The sequence below is a fragment of the Photinus pyralis genome, unplaced genomic scaffold (assembly GCF_008802855.1).
Source record: "Photinus pyralis isolate 1611_PpyrPB1 unplaced genomic scaffold, Ppyr1.3 Ppyr1.4_LG8, whole genome shotgun sequence".
NCBI classification, from domain to species: Eukaryota; Metazoa; Arthropoda; class Insecta; order Coleoptera; family Lampyridae; genus Photinus; species Photinus pyralis.
In genome coordinates, this window is record NW_022170819.1 from 11,598,157 (window position 1) to 11,625,346 (window position 27,190).

The following is a 27,190-nucleotide window of genomic DNA, read 5'->3' on the forward strand; positions in this document are numbered from 1 at the left end:
TTCCGTCGTAAACGGACGATGTACGATTTAAAAATTTGCTGTCTTCTGATTGGCTAACGGACAAACGGAAACGTAAGAACGGAGAGCTATGAACCCACCTTTAGACCATATAGTACACTGTTCTCTCCAAAACTAAACAAGATCCCGCTTAAATTTGAAAAGTGGCACGTGATCAAACATCTAAGGCAGCGCTCCCTTACGTTAGTTGTAGACAACGCCATGACCTGAAGTACACTTGGGAAGGAACGTAAAATAAAACATCGTAATTATTATGATTGTGAAAACCCCGAAACTTAGTTGATGTACGTTAATGTAAGCAAAGCCAGAAGGGTGTCGTATTCTCGCAAAAGTAACTGCCAAGGGTAGAAAGAGTACGACAAAGAAACACCTTGCAGTTGGATTAAAACAGTCCAAAAGTTAATTAACAAAATATTTTGTAAAAGTTTTATTTTAGGTTTAAGTAGTAGTTAACAATGATAGTAAATGCATATACACAATGTTGGTTACACTCAAGGTTAAAACCAAGTTTTTGGGAACAATGGGTGAGGTAACAGCAGGTACCTAAATTCTGAGAAAGCGTTATAAGAGTACAGGATGTGACTCATCTTTGGTGCAATAAAGTCCTTTTGTTAAAATCAAGATGGAAAATTACATAGTCTTGTAGGCAAATTTAACCAAAAACAAAATATGTGGAAATTACGAATCGTAACTCATTTATCGCACATAGATTCTAAACTGAAGAGTTTTGATTAGCGTAATCTCGCCCCCGCAAGATAGGTAGCGTCGCCCCTCGTTCGGGGTTTCGAACCTACAGTTGAAAGCCGAAGACAATCATAGAATTAGGTGTCGTAGTTCAATTTTGACTACAGTTTTTACCACCCCCGTGACTGCTTCATTCACGGAGAAAATGTTAGTTACAAACAACAAGTCAGTACATCAAACGAATCTGTAATTTCCACATATTAAAATAAAATGATCAAAACTTATATGAATGTTACTTCAGGGACAAGACCAAGTAATCAACATCAATAAACAAAAATTAAACAAGCATTACACCAAAAACGTAAACAATTACAAACAATAGCATAGCGGTATTTAACATGTCATTTTGCATTGCGGTTAAATCAAGTAAATTTCAAAATCAAAGATTGAAACGCACAAAAAATATAAAATGCGGCATACAAAACACAAATACCATATAAAGAAATGCAAAAATTACTACCTGCATTAAATAACACAAAATAACAACAAATTTATGGGGCGACGCGTTCACGACCGCCATTCACAACAAGATGCTCAACGTAACCTACATTCGAGCTTTCTAGGTCGCGCAGGCAGCTTTTCCCCCACCTAGAAATTGCATAGTTGCCAACTCTCACAAATGTATCGTAGTAAGTTGTATATACAGGGTGGAACCTTTCACAACTAAAAAATTAAGCAGCCCTACACTTGATCCTTAAGGGACAGTTATATGAAAATGTGCATTGCGACATTAAAGGAGAAAAACGCAAGCTACACCACTGCATATTTACTTGGCGCTGATCTAACAATTAAAATTGCAAATAGACAAAGGTAGCGCGTAAAAGAGAAATATGGCATGGTTTTCCCTTCAAGATGACTGCGGAGGCGGGCTTTTTGTCGACTTAACTACTAAGGTAGCAATGGTGTACGTGCGGTTGCTTACGAAGCCAGGTAATTCTTTCATTTAAATTTATGTATGTAATTGCCGTGGTATTATGCTGTTAATTTAATAACGGGCGAAGAAAAAGAAAAATGAGTTGCTGTCTAGTGACCTTGGAAGTTCAAGTTAAGTACGATTTCCCATGTAAACAATAATTCCAAAGATGACCCGACAGCAACTCATTTTTGATCGCATAGTAGATACCTACTTAAATTTTAATTAGAAGGGTCTTAGTTTAAAATTGCGCAATAATTGTGTACGTAATGAGTTCATTTAGTATAAAGGGCCGTAACTTAATTAATTGTCTATTTTGACATCAATGGGAAGGTTGAAGATCACTAATCAGTACAAGGTGTTAATGTTAATATTAATACAATTTAGAGCATATTGCAGTTGTCGATGTTTAGTAGATAGCGTGTAATTTTCCATAGGTGTAAGTACCTTTCATTTGAGACTAATATACAGGGTTGGTTTTTAGATTATTTAGAGGGTATCTGGGAGTGTATACGTAGTGAAATATATAGGTAGGTTATATTTTAACAACACAACTTGTAAGTTAACTTTTGAAATTCAATTAGGATGTTTGTTGTCGGCTTGTGTGATGAGTCTCGTTTCTTTGATCGAATTTCTTCTTGTATTGCCATTATCTGTTACTTGAGAGCCTAGAACAAGAGCGACAATAAATAATATTTTTGAAGTTTATATTCTCGGCACCTTAAAGGGAATATCCAAAAAGAAAAGAATGTATAAAAATTATTTATTATTCTGTTACTAATTACAATAAATCATCCTCATTTCTCCACGAAGTTTCAACAACGTCAGTACGATATCTTTGCATAATAGTGCAGTCCTCCCATTTCATTTTTGTGCCACTCTTAAACATTTCGGCGCCGGCATGAGCAATCATCAATCCGTTATCAATGCAATACCTTTCATCTGTTGCGAATACCTTCGCACCACGTTCTTCGCACATAATCTTCATCATCTCTTGCAGCCGTTCGTTGCACCCCACGCCTCCCACGAGTAGCATTTCATCGGAATTGCAATGGGCTAATGCTCGCTCAGACGTTTCAACTAACATTGCAAATACGTGCTCCTGCAGAGAAAAACAGAGGTCCTCTTTTGTGTAACCTTCTGACATTAACATATTGGCACGTTCTTCCATGTATGTCAATATCCCGGAGAAGCTCACGTCCATTCCTTTAACACAGTACGGCAAGGTGGCGCATTTTTTACCCTTCTTCGCCAATTGTTCGATATTGTAACCGGGACTAGGTGAATTGGAAAGTTTGAGTATTCTGGCAAATCGATCTAAACAATTCCCCACAGCTATATCAATCGTTTCACCAACGATACGATAACGTTTCCTTGAGAACGCTATGACCTGCGTGTTACCACCACTTACATACAGAATGGTGGGGTTTTTAGCCCCCGTTATCAGACGACCCATCTCAATGTCTTACATTAAGAAAATACATTTTTGTAAAAATGCCCTACGGGAAAAAAGGATACGACCAATGCAGTGATTAACTCCCAGCAACGGCTTATTCCAAATCTGGGCGACAGTTCTAGCAACGACGGCAACGCAAGCCAAGGGAGCACCCATTCCTGGCCCTTTGGTGTAGCACACAACATCCATATCTTTTACATCTATTTTCGATTCATCTAAAGCCTCTTTAAGAACTGCCAGGACATTTTCTCTGTGATGCTGGGCAGTCTCCTTTGGCAAAAATCCGGCACCCGGTGGAGTGATGTAGGTTCGTCGGCAGTTGGCCAAAACAGCACCGTCTTTAATTATTCCTATTCCTAGCTTGTTCGCGCTCCCTTCGAAACCGATAGCTATTACCATGGTTTTATATTTCGTAATTAAAATTTTTTGGTTTTGTAGGTTATTGTTCAGAGGTTATGCGAAGCGACAATCAATAGGCTGCGTTCAAGGATGGTAGTATTATTTGGTTTGATTATTTCATATACCGGGTGATCAAGAACGTGTTTGTTTTGGAAAATGCAAGGACGTTAATCCTTGGGAAAATGTACTTTTTCTAATCTAGTACTTTTGATTATACGTAATATTAGTACACACATACATACAGTTTACTGTTTACACCGACAAATTTAGCTTACAATCCATATCAACCATTGTCTCAATAATCGTTGACATAGATTTTAAGCTACGCTCGCTTCAATTTTTGGTGCAAATGGCCATAAATGAAATTAATGGAAATTAATTAATTAATATTAATGATTGGGATGAATTCACACACTTGTGGATTGTGCCACAGCCAGCTACAATAAAGGCTGTGGCTGTGGTACATGCAAAAGTAAAAAATTTGTAGGTTAGGTTCGGGCCCGATTTGCCAACAACGACGGAGTGGGTTAATTTTTTAAATATAAAATGCGGTGATCTGCCATGAACAAGGTCAGTGTCGGTCAAGTTCAATGAATTATGCAATTTCTTATTAAAAATCCTTTAGGTGCCGATCACATGCATATATTAAGGCATTTAAGTAAAATTGAAAAGATTGTGCACCGGACTATTGCGCAATTTCCAGCAGAAGCAAGATCATTCCTATCGAACATGGCAAGACCAACAGTGTATGTGACCCGGGACATTGGACCAGAAGCGACAGATCTGCTGAAAAATCAGTGAGTAGTCTGCACCAAGATTTATAAATAATAATTCTATTTTGTGCAGTTGTGATGTCACAATCTGGGCGCATTCCGAGCCCGTTTCGAGGGCAGATTTGATAAGTAACGTGCAGGGAAAAGACGCATTGTTTTGTTTGTTGACTGAAAAGATCGATAAGGAAGTTCTGAATCGAGCAGGATCTCAATTGAAAGTGGTAGCTACAATGTCGGTCGGTTTTGACCATTTAGATTTAAACGAATTGAAGGCTCGTAATGTTAGGATAGGATACACCCCAGATGTGTTAACACCGGCAACGGCAGAGTTAACAATTGCACTTCTCTTAGCGACCAGCAGGCGATTGTTGGAAGCTAGCGAAGAAGCACGCACTGGTGGTTGGAAGGCATGGTCGCCTTTCTGGCTGTGTGGGCCAAGTTTGAACGGTGCTACTGTGGGGGTTGTGGGTTTCGGTCGTATTGGACAAGAAGTTGCTAAACGCCTGAATGGTTTTGGAATACAAAAATTGTTGTACACAAACCAAAGTGGCAAAGACAACATTCTTGGGGGCCATCGTGTCCCTTTAGATGAGCTACTTAGTGCTAGTGACTTTGTAATTTCTACCTGTGCTTTAACACCTGAAACAAAGGAGATGTTTAATGATGAAACGTTCAAGAAAATGAAATCCAATGCTGTATTTATAAATACAAGTCGAGGTGGAGTTGTGGATCAAGATGCGTTAATACGTGCCCTAAAGAATGGTACAATTTGGGGGGCCGGTTTAGATGTGACAACACCAGAACCACTTCCTCTCGACAGTGAACTGTTTAAATTGAAAAATTGCGTCGTTTTACCTCATATTGGAAGCGCATCAATAGAAACTCGAAATGCAATGGCTGTTCTTACAGCGCGAAATATTGTTTCGGCACTTAAAGGTGAAACAATGCCTAGTGAACTTTTAATTTAATTAACGAATTGTATTTTATTATTTGTACCGTTTTTAGTATGAAATGTAAAATATAGACTTTTGCAAGCTCATTTGTCTCAAACGGTCTTAAAAATTGAAAAGGTTTATTAATTGTCTTGGAGACTTGGGATCTTTAAGAGAAGAGACCTCAAAAACTCTAAAAGTTTCTGGGATACTCTTGAAGACGTGTGTAGATACTTGCGATAGGGTTATTTGCAATTATTTCAAAAATTGAATCTACCTGTTCTTTTAGAAAGGAGTGGGTAAAGGAAGAGGATTGTTGCTTTCCTAAACTATTTCTACTTATGTCCCACTGAAGTTAAAATTGGTCTGCCCTGCAAATTCGCATTCGTCAACCATCAATAATAATGAACGTGTTTTGTTAAAACGCAGCAGAACATATGCGTCAAACATATTTGTACCACCCCGCGAAGCGCCTTTGTCATCGTTTTAATCGCCTTCGTCGAAGGTAAAATATCGTACTGTTTCTCACTTCTGCCTGGTGTGCGGTCTATAACCTTTAATAACTGGAGCCCGACAAGCAGTCTACTTAGCCGAATTTTATAAATGTGTAAATTGCATATGTAATTACCGCTTCGTATACAAATACGCAACAATGCGTTGAGGACTTGCGATTGATGAAAAGGGGACGCGGATCACGAAAGTTGCGGCGATTCCGTTTTGTCTTAGCGGATAGACGTCTAGTGAAAATGTTTCGTACTAACTTAGGTGCAACCGCTTAAGCTAAAGAGCATGCAAATTTATTTAAGTAGTCACCCAAAAGCTCGATTCTAAAGGAAGTCGTTGTAAATCATCGTGTCGAGGGGAACGCCGAAGTAAGTCGTTCAACAAAATGGCGTGTTGTGACGCGGAATTAATATTTTTGGCCGTGAAAGTAATTTAATCTGTGGTAATATTCATTTGTGTTAGTGGAGATACACGATAAAACTTGTGTACGTAATTCTTCACTGCGCATCCGTTTTCGTGTTGGGTAATATATTTTCTACAAAAACTTCAATACGCCAATTAAAATTTTTTGTGACTGTAAGAACAATATTTGACTAAAGCAATTCGAGGCGGTTTCTTAGTGAATACAGATATATAGTAGCGGTAATTAAAAGCATAACAATAACCGGATAAATAAAATTTCAAAATTTAACCGACGTCGTTACGAACTCAGACCTTTGACCCAGTGAGATTGCCGAATGAGGAATCTATTTAATCTGGGACATTTTTTTTCCATTGCCCGTAAAGAAACTGCACATACCAAATGAACACTGACCTCGCCCTAGGGGAATTTTCAACTATAATACGAAGGAATCTGGGGAGCATTTTTAAATAATCGTATTAAAAAGGTATTGTGATTTGTTGTGTTGTGTGTATTTTGTTATTGTTTGTTGTTAAATCCATTGACATATAATAAATGTACTGTTGCGCGTGCCAATGACAAGCGCGGATACCGCAGGTGAGAGAAGGGAAATGTAAGAGCGCAAGCTGTCTCTTACGGTGACGTTCTTTCAATTTAATTTGAATACAATCAACAGAAGTGCGATAGAGAGAACTTGCCCTCTTAGATTTCCCTTCTCTCTCACCTGCAGAAATTTGCGCTTATCATTGGCACGCGCGTTCGATTTATTATTATAGGTATGTGGATGGTTGAACCGAATTGCATAAATTTTTGTATGTAGGCACCTCGAATAAAACTACAGCGAATGCCGAATCAAAAAATGTATTTTGCGCATGCGGAATCCGATTTTTAGTGCATTTTTTAAGAATTAACCAAATGCGCTATTTAATTGTTTGCGCTTTGTCCGTCCGTCCGTCCGGACCCACTTCTACCGTTTTGAACTACTTCTACGGGAATGGTCCTAGAGTCCTGGAATATTTTGCAGTGGGTAGCCTATACCTTGGAGATGTGTCCGACGGTGTGCATAACTTTTACATACGACAACCAATTGGTCTCACATTTTGCATACGGATGCTTTTAGTGGTGCCAAGTTAAAGTTTATAAAATGGGGGGGGGGGGGGGTAAACACATGTTCTACCCTTCATGGTATTCTAATGGAAGGTCTCATCGAAATAAATTGGTTTGTACAAACTATAACTTTCCCGTGCTACTCTTTTTCGAGATCTGTCAGCGACGGGGCCTGGGGGGGGGGGTTACAATTAATTTTATCTCTCATTGTATTTTAATTAAAGGTCTCAACTAAAGAAACCGTTTTCTACCAACTACTGCCCTTCTTGCTGTCCTCTTATCAAAGTACGGGGCGGAGGGAGAAGGGGGGGGGGAGTGGAACTAGTTTTATCTTTCATGGTACTCTAATGAAAGGTCTCAACGAAAGTAATTAATTTATATTAACCATAGTCTTCCTGCTCGATCCCTTGTCGTGGTCGGTTATAATTCCTTATATCTGAATTGTTAAAGGAAAGTACCTACAATGAAATACAAGAATCATGATTCATGATAGACAATTGGGAAAAAACACTTAATAATATACTTTTCCTATAATCTAACTATATCCAATAATCCTGCATACTTTATAGGAAGGAAATTTAATTAACAATGATAGGTGCCTGACTATCACTATTTGTGGTGACCGTTTCGTTTATGTGCAGAGGCTTGTTTTTGTGTTTTTTGAAAATAAGAAAAATGTTTATTCTATTAGTTGTTGTTGTCGTAATCCGTTTACGTTTACTTTTTATTTCATGATGTGGGATTTGTTTATGTCTTTCAGGAAACATGTACTTAATTACAGGGATCTTCTGGAATTCCTTACGAAATCTCTCGCTCGTTAAGCCATATATAATTGGATTGATGGCCGCATTGATAAGAATTAGATATTTCGATACAAACCATAATGTGTAATAGGAACCATTGACCTAGAAATAAAAATAGAGCATCAAGTTAAAAAATGTCATACTTTGTAGATTATGTGATATTGTGCTGAGTTCTTGATAAATCTATGAAAAAGTTGCTTCATTGAATAAGTATTCAATGGTTGCGTCAAAAGTGAACTTCTTTTTAGAGTTAAAGTTAAATAATACGAGTGAAGAAGGAGCGGCCGAGGAGATAAGAAAAATGCCGTATTTCAAACATAAGCTATCATTAAAAAATGACAAATTATGCATTTCAAATTTTACAAAGCCTTCAAGAAACGCTATGTCTTCTTTTCTAATTTTTTTTACTAATTTAAGTACTTTAGAGGAGGCCTCCAAAACTCTAATTACAATTTCAACATTTTATAAATGAAGGGCTAACTTCACATGTGCCATTTCAACTCCGAACTAATTTAAAGTACTTACTTGGTTTATAACACTTTCAGATTTCATACTGCGGTTTCTTTTCAGACGTTCATTTCTGTAAATTATCAGAGCAGTAAATGGAAATCGACAGATTATAAATGCTATAACAACTACAAACATCATTTTCGCCACTTGTTTTTTGTATTGTACGGTAACTGCTTTCATTTTTCGTAAAACAATTTTTTCATATTGTCTTAACTGCAAAAGAACAACATTATTATTTATAGCACTGTGTCCAATTCCAAGTTAGACCAAAATGTGACCAATTTTTCTTCTGATTCTGAACATTTTTTATGAAAATGCAGATGAGAAGCTCTCTCTACATTTGGTCTATCTAGTAACTGGGCGCACAGTGCATTATCTAAAGCGTATTTTTTTACCTTGATAAATAATGCTACATAGCAAACCAGCATAGTACCTAGCGGTACCCAAACGATAACTATGATAAATATATGCCAATATACGTTCACGAGTATAACATCTTCTGTGCAATATTTTTCCAAGAAATCGAGCCACTGTCTTTCCTGAAACAAAAAATCTACAAATTTTACCCGTAAGTAATCATACATACTCTATACGACCTAAGTACGACTGGAGGTATGGTGAACAGCAGGCCAATGATCCAGACAACGACCATTATAATTTTCGCCTTGTTTATAGTTAGCCGTTTTTCTTGCGGTTGAGCAATGGAATTTAGTCTATCGTAGCTTATGGCTACCAAATTTGTGACGCTTGCTGCAAGAACGCCACCTAAAAACGAACATTCTTGAGAGCAACTGCTTAAATTTTGTTGTGTCTTTTAGACTTATAAATATTTTTGTTCCAACATTATTTACAAAATTTCCAAAACATAGAGGGGGTACTGTAACGGGAGACGTCAGGTGCGCGTTTGGCGTACACAATATTTGTTTCATCTTTTTTTTTCTTTTGCGTCAGTTGCAGTTTTATATTTTTTATCCTCGTTCCAACGGAGAAAGAATGTTTCACTGCAGAAGTGTACTGCATGTCTTCACTTCTTACACCATGTGTGAGTGCCGAATTATAATTAATAATTTCAGTTTAATCATTATGACTTTTTATACTTATAGATTTTTTTGATGATATTTGGGTTTATTTGGGAGCGATATCGGTCCACCCAATTAGTTGGACCGTGCTGTTTAACCCCCTTCAACCTATGAACCAAGGTTAAGTGCGACTAGGGTGTATTTATTTACATGTGTCTTTTTTTGTTGTAAATTTTGACGAGTGATCCTCTTTATATCGGCGTGTGATTGGCTTTTTTACATTTCATGCATTTTCAGGGGTAAAGAAAAAGGTTTTGGTTATTCGTTTTAAAACGATTTACGATACCGAAGGCACCTCATTCCGTAAGCGATAAGGAATGAAATGAAATGATCCATTTCTTATCTCTTACTACTTACGCCTTGCGTCTTACGGAAAAATGTTTTAAATGTTTATTTTTCTTATTTTGTTACCGCTTACCGTTACGGAACTCTGAATCGGCCTTTATGGTTTTAAATTGGTAATAAAACTGACCCGTTCCAAAAGCACTAAAATTAATTAGGTGATATATGTAATTGGTGCTCTCGCCTGTAAATAGTTTCTCCATTAGAATAGTGTGTAAATAAATTACAAGGACACTTACTGTGCGCGCGGTTACGCATTTACTACCAAAACCGCCACCAACAATAGCTTTTTTTTCTTGTTTGTAATGTAATCAATGAAGTCCCTAGAGCTATTTTCGTGTGATCAAGGAAGGGCAACTCTAATTTGAATTTGAATTTGATTGTTTATATCATTAACGTTTTTAATTAGATTTCCTACCCATTTCTTGCGTTTTTTTGCTAACCCTTAGAGTGACACTCACACATACTCAAGCAACTCGTTTTGACGATCGTGCGTCACGAGTTTCGGTTAGTTTTAGCAGAAGTTTTGATTTTTGGTTTTCAATTGCGCAGTCGTTTCGCAACTGGACCTAAGTTATTACAAAATTTTTGGTGCCGTGACCAGGATTTGACTTGGTCCTTTACAAGTGAAATAAGTATGTGATTTCAACGAACCAACGTTACCGCCCATTTTTTCGTGATTCGGCATGTGGCATGAAATTTAAAAATTGATGACGACGTCGACCTTCTGCCAAGCCTCAAACCCAAAAATCCCTGTTCTCGGTATCTGCGCAATCTGCGCAGAATGATCAAAGTCGAAGACTTATCATGATTGTTATTATACAGAGCATTTCGAATTTTTCCCATACTGCTATTCTTTCGGCTGTAAAGTGTGTTGCCTAACCAGAGATTGTAAGATACATGTTTTTTTTCCCAAAAATCTAGTTAATTATAATCATCGAAAATCGTTTATTTTAGCATAGTACTCCTTTGTATTAACGAGCTCTTAGCGAGTTTTTAATTTTGAGGTTGAGATGTTCCACCCTGTATATACAATTTACAACGATGCACACATTTTTGAGAGTTGGAAACCACGCAATTTTTAGGAGCGGAAAGCTGTTTGCACCATCTGGAGAACACGAACGTGGGTTACGTTCGGCATCTTGTCTTTAATGGCGGTCGCGAACGCGTCGCTCCATACATGTTTGTTGTTATTTTGTGTAATTTAATGCAAGTCGTAATCTTTGCATTTCTTTATATCGTATTTTGTATGTAGCATTTTATATTTTCATAGTTTCAATCTTTGTTTTTGAAATTGACTTGAATTAACCTTAATGCAGAATCACATATTTGATACCGTTATCCTTTTGTTTGTAAACGTTTACGTTTTTGGTGTAATGCTTGCTTAATTTATGTTTATGTTTTGATTACATGGTTTTGACCAGAAGTTACATTCATATAAATTTTGATCATTTTGTTTTAATATGTGGAAATTACCGAGTTGTTTGTGTGTGTACTGATTTTTTGTTTGTAACTAACATATTCTCCGTGAATGAAGCGTCACGGAGGTGGCAAAAACTTTAATCAAGTTGAGTTACGACAAATAATAAGAATTTTTTTTTTGCTCATGTACAGCAGCAGAGTAGTTGAATTAACACCAAATAAAATTAACAGTAATGAACAATCTGATTGACAAACTAACTAATATATATATATTTTTTTTGCTATACTAGAGAAAAAACTTAGGCCCTCTAAGGCAAGTCTGTGTAGAGGACACCCTCACGCACTTAAACTAAAAATGAAAACAATGAGTCTGCGGTCCGAATAAAACCAGACCATTGAACAAAACATAATTTTTTGTGTATCACAATATATACCAAAGTACTAGAATTAAGAATTATTTATAAGTAAGTTACATTTCTAAATATACCGTATTGTAGAAGTGGATAATTTGGCTTATACACGTAGGTTTACTAGCTACCTACCCCCGTACTTCAATTAAAAATTCAACATCTGGGAAAGATAGCAGCCATCGCATTATCCGTGAAAGAAAAACCGGTAATTGCGTGATTGTGTTCGACTTTCAACTGTAGGCTCGAAACCCCGAACGAGGGGCGAGTTATCTATCTTGCGGGAGCGGAATTATGATAATCAAAACTGAGGTTTAGAATCTATGAGCGATAAATGAGTTGCGATTCGCTAATTGCCACATATTTTTGGCGATAGTTGAATTTGCTTACAAGGTCATGTAATTTTCCGTCTTGCTTTTAACAAAAGACTTTATTGCACCAAAGATGAGTCACATTCTATACCTTTCACCCTTTCTTAGAATTTATATACCTGCCTACCTGTCCCATTGTTTCCAAAATTAGTTTTCAACATGGGGGTTAAGTACACTACAAGGTGTCTGTCCGTCCGTCCGTTAGCACGATATCTCGATAACGAATGGGCTGATTACGGGAGTCTATCAAATTTGTAGATCGGAGTTCGAGAATTGTCAAAAAATAAGGAAGCCTCTTTTGACATCTCTGTTAGATATGAACCGAATTGCATGAAATTCAATACGGGTATAGCCATAGATATAATACGCAATTTCAAAAGTTGAGTCTAATAGATTCAACATTCACAGTGCCCTTTTAGCATCTCGACAATTTATGAACCGAATTGCGAACTTTTTAGCGCATTTTTGCAAAATTTTTTTTTTTGTAAAAAGTAGCTTTTAATCTCACTTTGGCTGGCTGGCTGGCTGGCTGGCTGGCTGGCAGCAAATGTGGGCGCGTAGAAGAACTCTTGTAGAAAGGCAACGGGTGTACGTGTATCTACAGGGCCGTGAAATTTGTCAACCTTAGGGACATGGCTACATGATTTGGGGTTGGCGACATCTGGGCGTCATCCTCGAGCGTAGTATACTAACGTGAAGGTTTTTCAGTTTTTTCCTATCTTCTACTACAGTTTTGGTCCGATTCTTTTGAAATTGGTGTCGTCGGGAAGATGTTGTAAACGCGCACAACTCCTGCGTGGCGGAATTTTGTTTTTTGTCATAGGGGCGAAATTAACGACCTTTTGCGAGGCGGCGCGCGCGTCTTCGAGAAGTAGTCAGGCGCCTTTTACCTTCCGTTGCGAACTCACGCGGTTTAACGTTTCGTAAATCTCGAATCGCTGTCTCTCTTTCTCGTGTCGCCAATAGAAGTGAATTGCGGGTGAACGGGACGTCGGAAGTGGGTACCGTAAAAGGGAATGTGGTAGCCCGCGACACGATCTCACTGATGGTGGAGTCAAATCTTCAATCGCAAATTGCGGGTGAACGGGACGTCGGAAGGGGGTACCGTCAAAGGAAATGTGGTAGCCCCCGACACGATCTTCCTGATGGTGGAGTCAAATCTTCAAACGCGAATTGCGGGGGAACGGGACGTCGGAAGTGGGTACCGTAAAAGGGAATGTGGTAGCCCGCGACACGATCTCACTGATGGTGGAGTCAAATCTTCAATCGCGAATTGCGTGTGAACGGGACGTCGGAAGGGGGTACCGTCAAAGGAAATGTGGTAGCCCCCGACACGATCTTCCTGATGGTGGAGTCAAATCTTCAAACGCGAATTGCGGGTGAACGGGACGTCGGAAGTGGGTACCGTAAAAGGGAATGTGGTAGCCCGCGACACGATCTCACTGATGGTGGAGTCAAATCTTCAAACGCGAATTGCTGGTGAACGGGACGTCGGAAGGAGGTACCGTCAAAGGGAATGTGGTAGCCCCCGACACGATCTTCCTGATGGTGGAGTCAAATCTTCAAACGCGAATGGCGGGTGAACGGGACGTCGGAAGTGGGTACCGTAAAAGGGAATGTGGTAGCCCGCGACACGATCTCACTGATGGTGGAGTCAAATCTTCAAACGCGAATTGCTGTTGAACGGGACGTCGGAAGGAGGTACCGTCAAAGGGAATGTGGTAGCCCCCGACACGATCTTCCTGATGGTGGAGTCAAATCTTCAAACGCGAATTGCGGGTGAACGGGACGTCGGAAGGGGGTACCGTAAAAGGAAATGTGGTAGCCCCCGACACGATCTTCCTGATGGTGGAGTCAAATCTTCAAACGCGAATTGCGGGCGAACGGGACGTCGGAAGGGGGTACCGTCAAAGGAAATGTGGTAGCCCCCGACACGATCTTCCTGATGGTGGAGTCAAATCTTCAAACGCGAATTGCGAGTGAACCGAACGTCGGAAGTGGGTACCGTCAAAGGGAATGTGGTAGCCCCCGACACGATCTTCCTGATGGTGGAGTCAAATCTTTAAAAGCGAATTGCGGGTGCACGAGGAAAGGGGGAAGCGGTTAGTGAATGTAGTAGCCTTCGACAAGATCTGTTATTGATGGTTGAATCGAAAGTGGCTAATAGAATACTGATCTGCCACACAAAAATGCGCTGAAGTCCCTTCGATCTCAAACGAGGACTTTGATAATTTTTTTATTTATGAAGGTATTTAGATAAAATTTGATACATAGGTAGGCACTTGGAATAACAGCAAATCTAACGCCAGTTGAGTTCAAAATTTTGTTGTGCGCATGCGCAGTGCAAACTTTCTTATTTATGAAAGCATTTAAATGAAATTCGATACTTAGGCACTTGAAATAAAAGCAAATGTAACACCAGTTTAAAAATTTGGTTTTGCGCATTCTATAGCCATACCCAGAAGCTCGTTTGCTACATTGTTTACAAGTTTATTTAACTGAAGACTAAATTTTCACTTCGTGAAACAGCGTATTACTCACATAACGATCAATTACTTACATTCAAATGCTCCCTCGAACCGACATCCAAACTCTCCAAACGGATAGTTTTGGAAAAAATCATGTCCCAAAAAAAACGACGGATGCACAGCTAGCAAAATGAAATCGGCCAGTGCCATATTTGCTATTAGAACATTTGTGGGCGATTGTAGGTAGGCGTTTTTAATGATGATATACATTAAAGAGACATTTCCAAAAATGCCCCAAGACACTACCGGTATCATGATTGACACTTTTATTATGATTTCTTCTGTTGGAGCTACCAGCCAAATATCGTTGATGAAAGCTACAGTTGACAAATCATCCTGAAATGCTCGATCTGAAAACATTTCTAATGGAAATTTTCACTCACAGATCGCCATGAGTTGCAGTTACTGTTGTTGCACTCTGGAATTTCGAACTCATAGCTAGTGGAATTGTAGTTCATTTTCTCTAGTGCCAAATTTGCTATATTGAAACACCGGTTAATTTTGTGTGAACTCACATCAGCTTCATTACTTGTTTGTGCAAATATGTACTTTTACATTTACCATATGGCATCTGATTTGTTATCTCGTTCAATTTTGGTGAGTAGGTACCTGACTGCTTGATTGTGTGGAGGTAAGTACGTTGGAAGATACGCATAATGGATTAATTGCATATTTTAGTGGCACTCTTATAATACTCATCTATACTTACCGCCTTTACTTATAGCCGATCTGATGCTGATATTATGAGTGTCGCTTCATACCTACTGGTAGTGTTTCAGTTCCGCACTTCAATGCAATAATTAACTTATTAGAGCAGCGGAGAGACCCGCGACATCGTTCAAAAATTTTTTTGGAGTAGAAAGAATTGGGACCCACACCATTTTGTTCAGAAATGTTTGAACCTTCAGAATCTCGCTTTACATTTTCCCGTGGTCCTGACAAAAGTTATAGGCCGCTAAAGTTGAAATTTACTCATTTTCGCGCGCGCGACTAGACCACCGAAAGTATTTATTTTCTCAGCAACTAAGCGATATACATCAATAATTCCTTTTGTAAGTGACAGTACATTTTTAGCAGAATCTGAAGCACTCATATTTACGTACCTTGTTATGCACAGTTTTTAGAAAAATGACCGTCAACTTCCAAAATTCGTGTGCGCACTTTGAACCAGAGTTGGACTGGGTCACCTGGGTCACTAAATTAAACTGGGTCGCTGGGTCACGTCATACTCTTTTCAGTTAGACCCAGTGACCCAGTTTGACCCAGTGACCCAGTTTGACCCAGTGACCCAGTTTGACCCAGTGACCCAACTTGACCCAGTGACCCAACTTGACCCAGTGACCCAGTTTGACCCAGTGACCCAGTTTGACCCAGCGACCCAATTTCACCCGGGGACCCAATTCGACCAAGTAACCTAGTTTGATCGAATAACGCAGTTAAGTCAGTGCCCTCGGTTCAAGTGTACAGATTATGAAATAAATGAAATGCTGGTTTGTTGAAAATAAATAATACTCGATTGCTTGACAACTGCCATTTCTGTGATGTTTGCTTTAATACTGCCGTAAAAAAGTTTCCATGTCCCGAATTGTATTAGAATAATGTTATTTCTAAACAGTTCCCTCCTTCATTTCTTTGCTTCAGGGCTTACCAGTTTGCTTACAGGTATTCATTCACATTTAATTTTTTTCTACTAGTTAGCTTAATCCAAATAAATCTTTTCTCTAAATACTTTCATTGATTACATGACTACAAACTATAAACAAATGCATTTGATTTTTTTAGGTATTAGTTCTCTTGAATGAAATTGGGCTACGTGCTTGTTGGCGAATATTATTGAGGAAGTTTTTTTTAAATTAAAAGTTACTTGAAATTGTTTTGGATGATACCTAACAATAATTTAATTACTGGGCCACCGGGTCTAGACGGGTCACTGAGTAAAGCTGGGTCAAGATGGGTCACTGGGTCAAGCTGGGTCACCCGGTCAAACTGGGTCACCGGGTCAAGCTGGGTCACTGGGTCAAACAGGGTCACCCGGTCAAACTGGGTCACCGGGTCAAGCTGGGTCACCGGGTCAAACTGGGTCACTGGGTCAAACAGGGTCAGTGGGTCAAGCTGGGTCACCGGGTCAAGCTGGGTCACCGGGTCAACTGGGTCACCGGGTCACTGGGTCAGTAAACTAACTGGGTCACTGGGTCACTCTATGCTTGACCCAGTCCAACGCTGCTTTGAACTATCATAACTTTTTATTTCGCGATATGGATTTCCAATATTTATAGCTCATTCGATGCTCCAAAGCATTGTGATTATTTTATTTTCTATAACATTCGGACTTTACTTTACGAACAATTTATCTTCGTAAGTATCCACACGAGAAATAAATAAGTCACTGAAACTATCTCTATTATTTTTTTTATTTAAATAAAATAAATAAAAAACAAGTATAAATTGTGCCCAACTTTTGTGCAGATAAAGCGCATTTTTGATACGTCTCAATCGCCCTTTGTGAGTACCCTCTTCCGACAATCCGTTCTTGAGGTATAAGGGAATACACCCGATCACGATAAGAGGTCGAGGAGGAGGGCTATGGTTAATAGAAATTATTTCGTTTCGTTGAGACCTTTCATTAGAGTACCATGAAGGATAAAACTAGTTCCCCCCCCCTCTCCCTTTCTCCCACCTACACGTACTTTGATAAGAGGACAGAAAAAAAGGAAGTAGTTGGTAGAAAACGGTTCCTTTCGTTGAGACCGTTAATTAGAATACAATGAGATATAACATTAACTTTTAACCCCCCCCCCTTCCCCCCACTCCGCAGGCCTCGTCGTACACTGATCTCGAAAAAGAGTCGCACGGGAAAGTTATAGTTTGTACAAACCAATTTATTTCGATGAGACCTTTCATTAGAATACCATGAAGGATAGAACATGTTTAATCCTTAAAAAATGCGCTAAAAATATGCTATTGTTTGCGTTGTGTCCGTCCGACCATAACATTTTGAGAAATAGAGAGGCGGAGTATGTTATGTACTAAGTGAAAAGAGTTATATTTTTAGTACCTATGTAAATTTAGAGCCCCACAAATGAGGCGTCTCTTTGAAATCTGGATATGGTTAATTTTGGTACTGCGGCGCATTATTTGTATTTTTTAGCGCATTTTTTAAGAATACGCTGTCTAAAAGGCCTCCCCCCCTCCACGAATTATTTCCTGAGATACTGTTTTTGAAAGTAAAACGTGCATAACTTTTACATACGACAACCAATTGCTCACAGATTTTGCACACGCATGCTTTTAGTGGTGCGAAGTTAAACTTTAGAAAATGGGGTGAGGGCAGGGCGTGGGGGGGGGGGGGATTAACACATGTTCTACTCTTCATGGTATTCTAATGAAAGGTCTCATCGAAATAAATTGGTTTGTACAAAGTATAAACTTTCCCGTGCGACTCTTTCGAGATCAGTGAGCGACGGGGCCTGAGGGGGGGGGGAGGTTAAAAATTAATTTTATCTCTCATCGTATTCTAATTGAAGGTCACAACGATAGGAACCGATTTCTATCAACTACTGCCCTTCTTTCTGTCCTCTTATCAAAGTACGGGGTGGAGGGGAAGGGGGGAGGAGTGGAATTAGTTATATCCTTCATGGTACTCTAATGAAAGGTTTCAACAAAAGGAATTAATTGCTACCAACCATAGCCCTTCTCCTCGACCTCTTATCGTGATCGGGTATATTCCCTTATACCTCAAAAACGGATTGTTGGAAGAGGGTACTCACAAAAGGCGATTGAGACATCTGCTAGAAATATATCCATTGGTCAAAACAAAAGTTATTTCGTTTAAAAAAAATGCGCTTTATCTGCACAAGAGTTATGCACAATTTATACTTGTTTTCCCCTAGCTTCGTTATGAAAATCCGCTAGTCTTCGGCATCTGCGCAAAACGGTCGAGAGACCAATTGGTTGTCGTATGTAAAAGGTAAGCACGTTTTACTTTCAAAAACAGCATCTCAGGAAATAATTCGAGGGTCTGGCACACCTTCAAGGTATAGGCTACCTACTGCAAAAAAATTCCAGGACTCTAGGACCATCCTAGAAGTAGTTCATAACGGTAGAAGTGGGTCCGGACGGATGGACGGACAAAACGCAAACAATAGCACATTTTTTTTAATTCTTAAAAAGTGCGCTAAAAAGAGCGTGGCGGGATGAAGAAGATGGCGACGGCGGACGGGGTCGATGGAGAGCATCACGCTTTCCCGGCTTTTTGTTTTTGAATGATAAATAAAAGACAAGTCTATACCAGGGAAACCTTCTACGGGACAAAAACCATAGGCCACACAAATACATGAAATAAATCACCTACAACAATAAAATGCATGAGAAAATATACATAAATAAAACATCTCAAATTGTATGATAACAATCAGGTAATGGAATCAAATGCAATTAAAGAAATTCATAAAATAAATCCCACGAGACATCACAAATGCAGTGGAAAACATGATAAATCAATGTAGTACAAAAACACATTGAAGTACATGTACCTACGATCAATTTAAGTAAAACAACTCGTAAAATAATAAATTGCATGTACGTAGGAAACATCAAAATGGCGTGGGCTTTTAGGGCTCTGCTCGTAGTTTTGTTCCCAGAGTTGCCAACGGTAAGTACAGGGTGTGTCAACGTTTCCAGTGTCTGCTTGAGAGACCGTTAGAACCATTACACTACTATAGAGCCGGCCTTTATAAGGCCACACACAAACGTAAACAATAAAAATTCATTCCGATGCGAGCTCTCGTGGTGAGCAGAAGGTTCAACCGCGCTTCCATAGTACGGCCAAAAAACGACGACGGCAAGGGTTTATAGTGCGACAAATCTACGATCTTCGATAGTGCGGGAACCGACGAACGCCACGTTATTATAGTCCTGCACAATGGACGACTCTACGAACGCACATTCAAGCCGCTGTCCAGAAGAAGCTAGTACTAGGTGAATTCCATATCCGTTAACAAGTATCACCAATTCTTAAATCATTTTCGCCATCGCCTCAGAAGAACCTACATCCAAATTTCCAAGTTGTAAATAGTTACCTATGCCCTGCAAATGTCTTATAATTATACGACATTGAACACTATACTGTAATCTAAACCAATCACGTCATATCCCACGACTCACCGGCGCCTTAAATTTTCAAACGAATTTATCAGTCAAAACCGTATTTAAGGGCCACTCGCCGAAGAAACACAGCCGAACAATTTAAGAAACCCGCCATCTTTTTCATGGCCCAATTTCAAAAATCGCGCAACTTCAAATACATTCTACTTCATACGCTAAATTTGAATTACCAAACTAATAAAAAAAATACTCCCCAACGCCCATGTGCCCTTGTTACTATACTGTTACGATATATCAGACCGTGTGCTGTGGAAAGAACCCACCTCGGATCCTGCAAACTCAAATCTGTGCATAGGGACAGTTTCATAGATACCTAGACAAGAAGTGCATGACCTATTTACATTTGTATCTTTGGCTACATGGCCTACTGTGACAGGATCTTTACCATTCCTGGTGGGCTTTTAGACAAGAACACTTAAATATCGCTTGCGGCCGAATTCTGTCGCAGCAGAGTTCCAAAACTGGAAAGTAGTCCCCGTGCTCGCCCCCTGGGACTACTTACCATGTGTAACTACATACTATGATCTAAAATCGTCACAATCGATAAATAAATCCTAATTGGTAAAATAGGAGTTACAATGTTGTCATATCTCAAAATTGGTGCGCCGTAGCAGAAACTTTTTGACGCTGGAAACTGACCAGATTATTCTTTACGTATACACTTTGTGGGGCGGGAGCACCAGAAAGATTTTGAATAAATCCTCAGAGAGAAAGCTTTATTTTCGTTTAATTAGTCCAAAGGTCCTTATTATCGACTTTCTTTTAACTCCTTTTTGATTTAGTGACATGCCCAAACAACACCTGACATTTCGTACAATAAAATTCATCGCCATTTTCAATTTGGATCTGTCCCAAGCTTCTAATGATGCGCTGAAGGTCAGTTTGAAATTCATCTTCGAGATCCTGCGGTATGGTTATACAATCCAACGAAAGAAATATCTCTGTAAAGAGAATTTGTAAATGAGATACCTACCTATTATTTGGATCTTAGTACCTACCTTTGATATCGTTTATGAGGTAATTATATTTCCTTGGTTCTTCGACAATAAAAGATATATCAAACCCAGCCGCCAGCAACATCTTCTCCAAGTCATCCTTTGGATTTTTGGATTGCTGATAAGGGGACATATATGATTTATAATCGACAATGTATGGCTTCCATTTTTCGGTACCGCTAATGGCGGCAAATGTTTCGAAAGCGTTGTACTGCACCACGCACGTAAAGAAAAAGTTTCCACCAGGTTTCAACATGTTGTATATGTTTCTTAGCGCTATCCTGAAATCGGAATCTGGTACATTGGGAGGAGAAACAGATCTCTTACTCTTGTTCGGCTACGAAGTGAAGGCAGTAGAGCGAAATAACATGGTCGAAAGTTTTGTATAACTGTGGATCCGGAAACACGATGTCCATTTGAACGAAATTAACGTGAGGGGATTTCTCGTAGTGCTCCTTCGCGTAGCATATCACTTCGGCCGCCTTGTCGATAGCGATTATCGTACCTGACTTTGGTAAAATGGGCAGAAGAAAATCGCTTGTCACATTTCCAGGGCCACATCCGACGTCTAAAATACGACACCCTTCTTCCCACGTTATCAATGTTCTAATTTTATCGATAAAGTATTTGCCGTCCTTATGGGAAAGTAAGACGTTCTTTATATATCTCTCGGACTTACTCATTTTAAGCTTTTCAGTAGGTAGGTATGTTAAATCTGACAAAAATCAAGTTCATGTGCGTAGAGTGTTATCATCAAACTGAAGTTTTCTTATCAATCCATGACTAAATGTAAAAAAACAGAGATGTAGCGCAATCTATAATTTATTTGTGAAATTTGACCTCAATAATTCGTTAATTGTAGCGAAATATCTAAAATCATTCTTGAACCCCCTCTCTCCAATTCTCCACGTCTCATATCGCCACCGTTCCCTTATTCCTTAATTCTTTTACCAGTGCATTTTCCCTATTGTTTCTTTGATGGGACAACTAGCCGCGGCCGATTCGACGCAGACATTTCGCCGCCGCCAGTTCGCCGCAAACCCATCTCGACGCGAGCCAGCTCGCCCCCAATCCAACTCGCCACGAAAATAACGAAATATCATATTCTGATAGAGGATCCTACAATTTCGACGGTTACGTTAGATAAAGTTCGGTGGCAGATATACAATATATTTATCGGTAAACCGCGTCCAACTTAAAAATTTAATTTATTTATTTAAGAAAATATTTAAATTAAACAATTCATTTTTATTGATTTACATAATATGAGCTATCAAGCACTACACTCTAAATACCATAATTATGTGCAATAGCTCTTAAAAATTCAATATTATTATAGGTATTGTAATTACGCACAATTCGCAAAATTCTGCTGTCTGCGTCCCGGTACTTGCGTAATTTTAGTGGTGGTGCATGGCCGGCAACAAGTTGTTCGTAATACAGATCACGACCTATAAATAATCATTAAAAAAATGGACTACTACTATGCAAATTATCCAAAAATACCTTTTTGTACTTTCCGCAGACTCTCAATCAATTTCCACAGCGTTGGATGCTCCACTCCTAATTCCACTTGAAGACGTCGATGAGCTGCCTCGGCGTGATTGTTTGTCCGATTTTGATCATGTAGCACTCGTTCGTACATGTTCCACATTTGAGGAGGAAACATGCCTGGAGGTCTACCATTTCCGCGACGATTTAAACGCCCAACATAGGTATCCTCAAACCATTCTAAAAGAGGCTGAAGTTCAGGTGGCAGTTCATTAGCCAACATATCAATTGCTTCGTCTAGGTGTTGGTGTGGAACAAACGGTAAAGCGGTAACCATTTTAGCGGCCAATGCAAAATCTGCTTCTATCCGATATCGTTGCATTAATCCAAGATGCGATAATTTTTTGTGCATGTTCTGCACTAGATGGAAAAAGCAACCGCGTATTTCAGCTCTCGGAAAGCAATGTTTCATTGCACTAATAGCGGCATTTTCAAAATCGCACGCAATTGATTCTGGATTAAGTTCCGGTTGCAGTTCTATAACAAGCTCAAACATACGTCTGTATGTAACCTCCTGTTTATTAGGCAAAAGCGCATAGAAAATCGGGTGTACTCCTTGATCTGGATTAAGTTCCGGTTGCAGTTCTATAACAAGCTCAAACATACGTCTGTATGTAACCTCCTGTTTATTAGGCAAAAGCGCATAGAAAATCGGGTGTACTCCTTGATGAGCTGTTGCTAGCACGGTATATATCTGACTAAATAACAAAGGAGCAATCTTAAACGTACCATCCGCGAACCATTCCCTGGAATGGTGAAGAACATCGAGATTTTGTCTTCTTCCAAAGATCAATATTCTATTAAGGCCAGGTCCACTATCAGCAAGTAAAAAATTTTCAAAAACCCTGGTCGAACTTCGTATGCCGAATAAACTTCTGGGATAACTAATTGCTCCAAATTTGTAGGATTTGGGGGAGCCGCACGGATTTCCAATCTTTTCCTTCTGTCTTTTTAAGCGCTTGGGATTGAGGAAGTGCACCTTGAGCTGCTTGAGATGCATCTAAAGTGCATTCGTTCATAACTTGTATTGTGGGTTCAATAGTGTCAGCTACACGACGTTTAATTCTGGTAATGATTTTTTGAACTTCTACCTTTGCAGCGGATGCTTCGTGTGAATGTTGATTGATAGTTTTCAAAACAACTCCATCTTCCCCACTATGCAATCTGGCTTTGCACCTTCCTCGTTCTTGGCATCTCCAAAACTTAACATTTCCATCACTTGACATCCTATCAAAAACGTACACAAAACCTTCACTACAAAACTTTGCTTGAGAACGCTGTGAGAGTATTTCATTTTCCATTGTCGATTAAGCACTGCCTAACTAAAGTTTCGAGTAGAGTGAAACCACACGCGTAAAGATTGTATTGGATTAATAATAAAATGCAGAGTATACTTAATGCCGTTTATTTAAGTTACGCTCAGTGCCAATGCCAACAATAAAGTGATGCATATTTACAAACACACCCTTACGTTTAAACATACGTCGGAATGTGGCAACCCAGATGTTACATAACTCAAGCGGTACTTTTAAGGGATTAAAGTCAGTTCAGGAAATGGGCAGCACCCCATTAACTAACAACTACTTGATTTTCTAAGAATGAATACAAAGAAGGTAGGTAGGATTTTGTATTATATCCAATAGATTGCAAAGTTGTATCAGTTTGCAACTAGTTGGTCAGGTTTAGAACAAATTAAATAATAAACAAAAGACATTTTCCAAATACCGCCCTTGCATTTTGTATAGAGTATAATAATGTGTAGGTAATTAGGATTAAAACTAGCATTCATAACAACAACAAAAGAATTTGTGTATAGACCACTTACCTGCATGTACCTAATTAATTATTCATTTAGATAAAGGAATGCAAATAACATCAAGCTAAGGAGAACAATGATGGACTAGAGAAAGCTTCCTATATAGGTACCTAATTTCTTTCAGCAGTGAGGACAAATAAAACCTTAAACAACAATTGAAATATGTAAATACTTTTTGTTTATTTGGTCAGATAATATCGTCTGCGGAGGGATGATCTGCGGCGAGAAGGTCCGCGGCAAGTCGGTTCCGCGGCCAATTGGGTTCGCGGCCGGATGGCCGCGGCGAATTGGCCGCGGCGAGACGGCGGCGGCGACTTGTACCCGACCCGCATTTGGTACCCTAAATATTTGCATTCCCCCTTTCATTTCCATCCCCTTCCCAAACCTCATCATCTTCGACTTTTCTACATTTAGCTCTATTCTTTTCCTTTCCATGTCTTTCTTGATCCTACCACTATCCCTCGACCTTGGCCCTGTCTTAAAACTTTTTCCGTGTCATTTAAGTGGAGATTAAATAAGGTTGGGCTAAGTGAGCATCCTTGTCTTAATATGTCCAAAACATTCCCTTCTTACCCTCAACCTTGTCTCTCCATAGGGTTCTTCCTTTGTAAATTTTCCCATCTTCCTTTTTCCCTTTCCACTCCGTCAAATGTTTATCATAACCAGAGGGGTGGTACCCTACCACGCGCGTCCCCAGGTGGCGGATAGGAGAACGGCCTGAGCGAATAAGCGTAAGTGACGCATAGGTTAATGCTTATGAAGCAACGACATCTATCCCGCCCGACTGTTATATCGTGGCCAAGGGCTTACACGGTGCCGCGACTTGTGTTCGATGTATCGGGTGACCCAATAAGAATGTTCCTCGGCCATATCTCGAGAACCGATCGTCATATGACTTAGGGGTAAAAAAATTATTGGGTAAAACGGTCGTGAAGAATCGCTGTTTAATACCAAAAGATATTAAACAGAGGAACAAGGAAGCTGCGGCAAATACATCGCTGTCGCAATAGTATAATTAGAACTAGGTTACAATTATTACATTATCATTAATTCATAAGGTAACAATTTATTAAGAGTTGTGAAACGCAAGCCAGCAATCTGGCCGCGAAATACTACCTACAAAGGCATCAAGTTTCAATGGAAAATTAGGTACTATAATTGCATACGGATTCTAAATAACGCGCTAAAAGATAACCTAGGCACATTAAGTGATCTGCATTTTGTTTTGAAAACTGAATCTAAAAACCTACACCAATTATAAGGCTTAATGACAGGAATTTATTGTTAGGTACAAATATCATTAGCTAATTTAGATTAAAGCTAGTGGTGTAACTAGCGGTAAAGGCACAATAACTCAGCGCTGAAATAAATGAGTAGCGATCTTGGAGAAACGGTAGATGCCAATTATAAAAGGAAAAGAAATAAAGCTTCGCCGGACCCATCCCAAAGGAGTAAGAAAACTTCGCGTAGCCCTTCAAGGGAAGAGCAAAGAAAACCTACAGAGAACGAGATGGAAGAAATAAAAGACCTCATTAACTCCATGAGGTGTGAAATAAAGGAGGATATGCAAAATAATAAAGATGAATTAAAGAAGAAACGGAAACATTCTTGAGCACCAAACTGGATGCAACTCCCCACATCAGGCAAGTGAGAAAAATTCCAACAAAAGATGATTTTCCAATACTATGCGTAGAACTAGAAAATTGGGAGGATAAACTGGAAATCATGAAAAAAAAGAAAGTTTTAGGCCAAGCAAAAATCTACATAGAAAACGACCTTACCAAAGAGGAAGGGAGAATACAATCGGAAATCAGGAACAGAGCAAGAGAGGAAAGACAGAAAGGAAATCGTGTAAGGACCAGTTACCAAAGAATGACTATTAACGGTAAGAATTGGAGGTGGGATCTACAACTAGATCGGCTTGTCGAAGAGGACGCTCAGACAAAAAACGGGTAGGATCTCCAGGGAGCAGGAACATAACGACGGACAAGGCAATGGAATCGGCAAACGAATCAAAAGGCACGGACAATTATTACATTCTAAAAATTGGTACTTGGAACGTTAGAAGCATAATGGATAAGGAAAAAGAATTAGAGGAGGAATTTGAGAAAGCAGATTTAGACATTTTAGGAATAACTGAAACTAAGAAGAAAGGAACTGGAGAGATAGTACTAGATAGTGGACATCTCTTCATATACAGCGGAGTGCAACATAGTAACAGAGCTAGGGAAGGAGTGGGTTGCATAATAAAGAAGGACAAAGCAAAACACATATACAAATGGAAGGGCATTACAGCGAGGTTACTACATGTAGAATTGGATATCGGGGAGCAAAGCAAAACATCAATATTGGTAGTATATGGACCAGATGAAAATGAAGCAGTGAAAATAAAAGATGAATTCTGGGAAAAGTTAACAGAAGAAATTGAAGAGATTAAGGGAAGACTACTAATAATTGGTGACTTAAATGGAAGAGTAGGTAAAAGGAACCAAGAATCTGGAGAAACCATTGGTACATATGGCGAAACTACGTTAAATAATAATGGAAGAAGATTGGTTGATTTCTGCCTGCTAAACAATTTAATAATAACAAACACTTTTTATGCACACAAGGATATACACAAATACACGAGGGAAGTAAGGAGCAGAGGGGAGAGATCTATAATAGATTACATTATAATAGACAGATATCACAGGAAGGAAATAATGGACACACGAGTATATAGAGGATCCGAAATATATTCTGATCACTACTTAGTAATGTCAAAAATGAAGGTTCCTGCAGAACAGTACAAAGCGATAAGGGCAATAGGAAACGCTGGGAAAATATGCATACAAAAAGTCAAAACATATAAGCTGAAAGAAGAGGAGTTTGCAAGAGAATATACATCTAGAACGGAAACAGAAATGAGAAAAATTAAAGAAGTGTTAGGAGAAGCATCAATTGAAGAGATATGG

The 27,190-nt window shown here is 39.1% G+C and overlaps 4 protein-coding genes across 4 annotated transcripts; 1 reads left to right on the top strand and 3 right to left on the bottom strand.

Annotated features, from left to right (window-relative positions):
* Positions 1-2,421: 2,421 nt before the first annotated feature.
* On the bottom strand, positions 2,422-3,865 carry LOC116178627 (probable tRNA N6-adenosine threonylcarbamoyltransferase). The gene is made up of 2 exons (XM_031498178.1): positions 3,194-3,865; positions 2,422-3,139 (listed from the first exon to the last, which is right to left on the bottom strand). The coding sequence occupies exons 1-2, from the start codon at positions 3,528-3,530 to the stop codon at positions 2,457-2,459; spliced, it is 1,020 nt and encodes a 339-aa protein (XP_031354038.1). The 5' UTR covers positions 3,531-3,865; the 3' UTR covers positions 2,422-2,456.
* Positions 3,866-3,972: 107 nt separating this feature from the next.
* Positions 3,973-5,342, top strand: LOC116178626 (glyoxylate reductase/hydroxypyruvate reductase-like). Its single transcript, XM_031498177.1, has 3 exons — positions 3,973-4,100; positions 4,156-4,327; positions 4,377-5,342. The coding sequence occupies exons 2-3, from the start codon at positions 4,167-4,169 to the stop codon at positions 5,269-5,271; spliced, it is 1,056 nt and encodes a 351-aa protein (XP_031354037.1). The 5' UTR covers positions 3,973-4,100; positions 4,156-4,166; the 3' UTR covers positions 5,272-5,342.
* A 2,482-nt stretch (positions 5,343-7,824) lies between these two features.
* Positions 7,825-15,208, bottom strand: LOC116178432 (neuromedin-B receptor). The gene is made up of 6 exons (XM_031497922.1): positions 15,092-15,208; positions 14,741-15,044; positions 9,146-9,324; positions 8,955-9,098; positions 8,575-8,772; positions 7,825-8,151 (listed from the first exon to the last, which is right to left on the bottom strand). The coding sequence occupies exons 1-6, from the start codon at positions 15,164-15,166 to the stop codon at positions 7,825-7,827; spliced, it is 1,227 nt and encodes a 408-aa protein (XP_031353782.1). The 5' UTR covers positions 15,167-15,208.
* Positions 15,209-20,570: 5,362 nt separating this feature from the next.
* On the bottom strand, positions 20,571-21,628 carry LOC116179008 (juvenile hormone acid O-methyltransferase-like). The gene is made up of 3 exons (XM_031498699.1): positions 21,194-21,628; positions 20,870-21,147; positions 20,571-20,812 (listed from the first exon to the last, which is right to left on the bottom strand). Exons 1-3 carry the CDS (start codon positions 21,547-21,549, stop codon positions 20,634-20,636), a joined length of 813 nt encoding a protein of 270 aa, XP_031354559.1. The 5' UTR covers positions 21,550-21,628; the 3' UTR covers positions 20,571-20,633.
* Positions 21,629-27,190: the final 5,562 nt, after the last annotated feature.